Source organism: Vitis vinifera, chromosome 7 (genome assembly GCF_030704535.1).
Source record: "Vitis vinifera cultivar Pinot Noir 40024 chromosome 7, ASM3070453v1".
In the NCBI taxonomy this organism is placed as follows: Eukaryota; Viridiplantae; Streptophyta; class Magnoliopsida; order Vitales; family Vitaceae; genus Vitis; species Vitis vinifera.
Window position 1 is genome coordinate 9,468,750 of NC_081811.1, and position 7,744 is coordinate 9,476,493.

Below are 7,744 nucleotides of genomic sequence, written 5' to 3' on the forward strand. Positions count from 1 at the left end.
ACTTTTCCGTAATACTTGTACTGACTTATCTATTTTAATTTAATAATTTTATTTAAATGTTTTATTTTTATTTTATTACTATTATTCGACAATGACTCTGAAAATGGTCTTATAAAATAACCCAAAATTTCCCATGTATGCATGCCTTTGGGCCTCGTACAATCATTCCATTTTCATTTGGAAGACAATGACCGAGTGTGGTCATTCATGACCAGTAGGTGAGGCTCATTACTTCGACTGAGAGGGGCCACAACCACCTTCTTGCAAGCTAGATAGCTACCGTATGATTCATATGCGGTGTAACTAAGGGGAATAGTGTCAAACTGACAACAACATTCAATGAGACCCTAAAGAGCTATCTTTGTTAGTGGGTTTTCTCTTCTTTAACCCACCAAGTTCTACCTATCACTTTTCAATTTATAATCACTTCATGAGCTGCTAGTCCTTGCCAAGTTTGAACAATATTTTTGTTGATTCTAAGAACGTTGGTGGACCAGTCGCATACATAAAGGGCAGAAATTAATTTCCTTGGTCATGTCTAATGTTGATCCTTTTCAAAAGACAGTTGTCTTTGATCCGGGGAGATTGTTTTTTTATTTTATTTTTTATATTTTTTATTAACAATTAATGTTCATATTGATGGGTAGGAGAAGATATCTATATATTTAGTTTCTAAAACCGGTTGCCATTATTTATCTATATGAAAATTTTCTAGACTGATTAAATTTGGATCATTTAACGAAGTTATCTATATAAAAAATGATATTAATTTCTAAGTATCAAAATATGGGATTAAGATAAGAAATGAGATTATTGTAAAGAAATAAAATGACTTATAAGTTCATCTAATCACTTTTAATTTATTGTCAATAATTCTTTGGTATATATGGTATCAAAAAATGACTTTGAATAAGAATAACTCATTCAGAAACTTCACCTCCAATATTGCTATTGGCACACTCCTGCTTTGAAGCCCCTAACTCTACCCATTGCCATCTCCATCTATACCTCCATGGCCACCACAAAGCTCTGGCCTTCACAATCCCCACCTCTATTGATTCTTTGTGTTTCAGTTTCAAGGCTTTAATTAGACTTCAATGACTGAATCTCACGATAATGGGGGTCCTTGTTCTAGTTCTATTTTTCTTGATAAGTGGAAAATAAGGTGGACAATTGGAAACAGTCCACAATAAGTTAGGGGAGTTGAGATAAAACTCTAATCCAAACCCAAAACCTCATCCCAGCTGGAGAATAATTTCAAAATTGATTCTGTGGTTTGAAAAGATGAAATAGCATATGTTGCAGATTCTAAGGTGACATGATCCATCCTTAGTTCCTGAAGCCCTTTTTAGGGTAAGATAAACCCAAAAGATAACTTCTCTGCCTCTTAATTATATATCTATCTATGGCCACCAATTTCTGCAGGACAACCTGTTCTGAATCCTTTTTAATTGCTTTAGAAGGTGGGATCCGTAGTCAATAACTTCATTGCCACTGCTAGGGACATTCATTATTAATTAATTTCCAGGCAGAGCCTCAACATCCCAAACTCAAGTTTGACTTATGGAGATGTGGACCTTTGAAAATAAATGAAATCTTAAAGAACTGAATCAGATGGAGCTCAAGAAAACTCTTCCTTGACCAATGGAATCTCCACCAATCTCTTGGGGTCCAATGCTTGTTACTGCGGATTAATCCCAAATAGTTTTGAGTTCCTTTTATTATGAAATAGAAGCTTGGGCATATTTTTGTGGCCTTCTCTGATTACATGCTTTCAAGAGCATATTGAAAAAACACAACAAAAAAAGGTTATATTAAATCTCCACTAAAGGAACATGACAACGGAATCTGAAGCAAAGACATGAAGAACAATAAGAAACTAAAAACATGAACCACCTTACACACACGACACACTCAACTCCAAAACCCTTACTGGTAGAAGTTAAACTTAAACCTAAAATGAGAACCATGATCACGACAAATTCAAGGGAAAGGAAGAGAACCAGCGCCACCACCAGGACCACCGAGTCCACCACCGGTGCCCACTCCACTGCCTATGCCGCCTAGGGTTCCGAGACCACCGGTGCCACCCAAGCCACCCAAGCTGCCGAGCCCTCCTGTCCCACCTAGTCCACCTGCACTACCGATTCCTCCGCCAAGTCCGCTGACTCCACCTAGTCCACCAAATGGCAGTCCAGAACCACCTAGTCCTGCAACACCACCGACTCCGCCGAAGCCACCGAGCCCGCCAAAGCCGACGATATTCTTTTGGTCATCGAGACCAGCATCACTAGGCACAGTCCTTGCAGTGGTGTGAACCACTGCTACGGCAAGCACTGCCATGATAAACCACTTTGCCATCTCTCTCTTTTCTCACTTACTAACTCACGCTCTAATGCTTCTTTTTGAGGGTTTACTCAGTTGCACCTGAAGGGTGTTGCGGGTCTCCTTTTAAAGGCCTAAAGGGAGGTGGGGGACAGTTGCACGTAGTAAATGAAGTTAAATGCTGACCAGTCCATAGCTTTACTCAGTCGATGGAATTGAACAGGATTTGTTGGAACTATGCTTTGAGCTGCTGAACCTCAGGGCCTCAAATTGATCAACATCTAACAAATAAAAATGAAAATCACTTGCATATCATCATGGCTTCCATACAGATGTTAGGCCATATGTATGGCTGTGATGGGATTCAGAAACTTGCTCCTACCAAGATGTGCATGACAGAAAACTTAAAAGTACATGGATAACGGACCACGAAAAATGTCTTTCTCTGATAATTCTTTCGCGTTTTATTTTTCACATCCTGAAATTTTCAGTTGATCTCTTGCTAAGAGAATGTATGGAAAAAATGAATAACAAATTAGATAAAATGATACCTTATCTTAACACCACTCTGTCGTGCATTTCGTCTCTTTGGGCTTACCATATGATATAGAAAGCGATGCAACATAACATAAACAATTCTTGGAATTATTATTATTATTTAAAAAAAAAAGTTAAAAGAAATAGTTTTTTTTTTCCTTTTTTTTCTGTTTTTTTTTTAAGATTATATTTATGCCATTATTTTATTTTATTCTGAACACGATTTAACAATTTTGGGAGATCAATCCTCTTGTTTCAGATTTTATGAAACCAGTTATGCATGATGTTATTTATTTTCAAAATACAATTATATAAATAATTGGAATGGAGACAAAATATTATTTTTTACATATTTTAACTTTATTTTTTTCCATTAAATTTTATTTCGAGGGTGCAGGTAAAGAAGATTATCAATCCACCAAACTGCTGATAATCATTCAATGTTATGTTGGAATCCATTCAGCGTCTGGCTTTGTCATTACAGATGTGTCATTGTAAGATGGAGAATTAATTAAGCCTGGTTTGTATATTTGATTATTTTTAGATAAAGTCTTGACAAAAAAAAGTGACAAACTTTGAAAATATTATACTCATGATGAAAAATAAAATAAAATTATAGCTACACCCATTTAATCAAATTAAGATTTTTCATGTTAATTTGAAGTCATGAAAATTATTAAAATTTTTAGATTAGATGAGTAAAAGTAGGTTTTACAGCGATTTTATAAAGTGTTTTTAGGTTTTTTAATATTTGAGAGATGAAAATTTTTAAGTATTAAAAATTTAAAAAATATTTTCTAAAATCGATGTAAGTGCTTTATCCAAATAAAAATTAATTAGGTCTCATTTTTCTAGTATGATGAACATGACGAGAATTCGGTGAGAACTGACGGATAAAGACCAAGGGTTGCTGAAGCTCCACGGGCAAGTACTAGAGATGAGAGTGAGGTGATAAGTGGGGTAGGGTGAATCAATAACAGCTCCTCAGCTGCCCGTGACAGGACTAGGGCTGAGGATGCTGACCTTGGTGGAGGAGAAAGTAAATGCATTTGTCAGGAGAGTTTGTGGACTCCTCTTAGTTTCACCTGTTCTTAAAAATTCATTTAATGACCTACAACTCTCATGCACACATCTTCATGCTCATGTACATGCATGTGAGATATCTATCCCATATGGATCATCTTAACTAAGCCTATTTAGCAACTGTTTTCCACAATAAAATATATTTAAAAATATTAATAAAAAAATAAGTTAAAAACATTTTAAATTTCAGATTTTTAATTTATAAAACATCAAAAAAAGTAGTTTTAAAAAATTGTTCAAAAAAGTTGTTTTCAAAACTGTTTTAAAAAACAATTACTATGTACATTTTTTATTTTTTATTTTTATTTTTAAAGTTAGAAATATAGTTGGAATTTTCATGTAAGAGACAAGTGCTCTTGGAGATTTATATTAAAAAATAACAATTTTTAAAATAAATTATATATATATATATATATATATATATATATATATTAAGAATAGATATCAACAAATCCAACAAAATTGAAAAACAATGCGGCATATAGTACTTCCACAAATCAAGACTTTTAAAATGTGGAAAAAGAAATTTAAAAAAAAAATACCACCACAAATACCTCTTCATATACTGGTTTACCTTGAGACTCCTAAATATAAATAATAATAAGAAAACCAGACCTGAAAATACAAAACACAAAAAAATCAGCATTAACTTCAGGATTTGACTTTCATGTGGCTTGGATAAGTTGGTTTGCAAAAATGTAATTCAACTTTTTTAAAGTTATTACACCCGTTAAGTGAAGCCCATAAGTGATTGGTAGTGTGGTATGTTGGTTTTGAAAAATATTAATGAAAGAAAAAATATATATAAAAAAATATTTTTTTATATTTGTTTGTATTATAAAAAATACAAAAAAAGTTAAATATAATTAAAATGGATAAGAAAATGGCCAAGGTGAAGTCAGTGCATGCAATTCCGAAGGTGGCATGTGAATGAGGTCCCATGTATCTGGCACTCGGGACATCTCTGAACAAACTGGCAACAATCCGTCTCCATGGTCAACCAGAAGTAACCAGTCCTCATGATCTTACGGGCCAACATATGCCCTTCCATATGTGGTCCGCAAACTCCCGCATGAACCTCTCTCATGACTCGATCGGCAGAGGCGCGGTCCAAACACAATAGCAACATCCCGTCAGCTGATCGTCTATATAGTTCTCGTCACAAATCACGAATCGGACGGCTAACTGTCTCAGTGCTCTCCTATCCTTGGCCGTGGCAACCTCAGGATACACACCAAGTCTCATAAAGTGATATATGTCATGGTACCAGGGCAAACCATCGTCTATCTCCGTATCTTCAATCAAACAACAATACGCAGAAGCAGACCTCGATTCGATCAACAATGGGTGAACAGTGACATCAACAGGAATGTCAATCATGGAAGCTAGAGTAGCTAAGGCATCAGCAAACTGGTTCTACGCTCTAGGCAGATGTGTGTATCTCAAATCATCAAATCTCTCGACCAGTAGCTCCAAATACGCGTGGTAAGGCCTAAGCTTCACATCCCTAGTCTTCCACTCGCCCTGAATCTATCTCAATACCATATTGGAGTCACCAAACACCTCCATCTGTCTAATCCCGAGCTCTAGAGTCGTCTCTAATCCCAGAATACAAGCCTCATACTCAACAATGTTGTTCGTGGCAAGATGTCGATCCGAGAATGCCAAACAAACAAATCTAGGAATGTGATCACCAGGAGGGGATATCAACAAGACGCCTATCCCGTATCCAAAGTGGTTGACCGCACCATCAAATTACATGCGCCAACCTAACAGACTAGTCATAGTAGTGACATCCTCGTCCGGGAAGTCATCATCAATGGCTCTACCGTCGGAAACTGGTAAGAATGCTAGGTGATCTGCGACAATGCTCCCTCTGATGGACTTCTGAGTGACATAATGGATGTCGAACTCAGTTAGAAGCACCAACCATCTCATGAGGCGACCAACCAGGGCGGGCCTGTCAAACAAATATCTCAGAGGGTCTAGACGGGATATCAAATGCACTGAATACTCGGTCATGTAATGTCTCAATCGTCGAGTGGCCCAAACCAATGCTAAGCAATAGCGCTCAATCATAACATATCTCGTTTTGTAATTTAGTATCCTCTTACTCAGATAATAAATGGCTCGATCTTTGCTCGAATCATCGAGCTGAGCCAACATGCATCCCAAAGCCACATCTGAGATGGATAGGTATAGGAGTAAAGGACGGCCTGGTGTAGGAGGCGCCAAGACTGGGGATGACAACAAGTACTCTCGAATCCTTTCGAATGCGCACTGACACTGATCATCCCAAACAGTAGGTTGACTCTTCCTCAAGAGTCGGAAAATGGGCTCACAGATGTCTGTCAATCTGGCGATGAATCTACTAATATACTAAAGTCTACCCAAGAAGCCTCTAACCTCTCTCTCTGTCCTTAGTGCTGGCATGTCAAGGATGGCTCTGATCTTGTCCGAATCTGCCTCTATGCCTCTCTCACTGACCATATACCCTAAGAGTTTCCCAGAAGTCACTCCGAAAGTGCACTTCTTGGGATTCAGTCTCAATCTGAACTGTCGGATCCTCTCAAAGAACCTCTCCAGAGCTGCTAGGTGATCTGGTCTCTCTCGGGATTTCACTATCATGTCGTCTACATAAAACTTGACATCCCGATGCATCATGTCATGGAAGAGGGTGGTCGCTGCTCTCTAATAGGTGGCTCCTGATTTTTCAATCTGAATAGCATGACCCTATAGCAATAAGTACCCCACTCGGTAATGAAGAACGTCTTCTCCATGTCCTCTGGAGCCATCAAGACCTGACTGTATCCGGAAAATCCATCCATAAAGGACAACATCAAATGACCTATCGTACTGTCAACTAGCATGTCGATGTGTGGAAGAGGAAAATCATCCTTAGGACTGGTCTTGTTAAGATCTCGAAAATCAACACAAACTCTCACCTTGCCGTCCTTTTTGGGAACAAGGATGACATTGGCCAGCCACTCTGAGTACTCGACCACTGATAAGAATCCTACATTGAGCTGCTTCTGAATCTCCTCTTTGACCTGCAAGCTCCAACGAGGATGCAATCGTCTCAACTTCTACTTAACCGGTCTGGCATGGGGCAGAAGTGACAAACGATGTTGGACGATAGATGGATCAAGGCCTGGCATGTCCTTATAAGACCATGCGAAAACATCCAAGTATGCTCCGAGCAATTGGATGAGGCTATCTCTCTTATCAACAGATAAATTTGATCCAATCCTCAACTCCCTAGGTTGATCTACTGTGCCGAAATCAACAATCTCCGTGTCTCCTACAGTAGGTGAAACTCTCTCATCAACGGGATCCAAATCGGAAACAGAAGGTGAGTCATCGTCTGAATCGTGCTGTGCAATCTTATCATCAATGTCAAAAATCTATGATGTGGGTGAAGATGGTGCAGATAAATCAATAACATGAGAGACAAGCAAATACTCAAAGATGCTCAAATCCATAGATGAAAAGTCAGAAACATAGTCATTATGGGAGACAAATCCCGATAAAACATCAAAGGAAAGAGGTGGGTCCACAAAGTCGGATGCTCTCTCAACTAGGCCAACAGGGCCATCAAACAAACCATCAACAACTATAACATCCTAGGTGACCTCCGGAGCGGGGGCAACCTGGATTTCCTCTGCGATCTCGAGGACGGACACCCCAAAGAGATCAAATGGTGAAGCGAGCTCAGGTGGGGCTATCTCCTCGGTTTAGCTTAAGCTCATCGCGAGCATCTCATCAACATACTCGTCACGTGGCACGACTCCGTCCACTA

General features: G+C 38.4%; 1 protein-coding gene across 1 annotated transcript; it reads right to left on the bottom strand.

Moving 5' to 3' along the window:
• Positions 1 to 1,785: 1,785 nt before the first annotated feature.
• LOC100266538 (uncharacterized) lies at positions 1,786 to 2,606 on the bottom strand. The gene has a single exon (XM_002263504.4). It carries the CDS (start codon positions 2,359 to 2,361, stop codon positions 1,984 to 1,986), a length of 378 nt encoding a protein of 125 aa, XP_002263540.1. The 5' UTR covers positions 2,362 to 2,606; the 3' UTR covers positions 1,786 to 1,983.
• Positions 2,607 to 7,744: the final 5,138 nt, after the last annotated feature.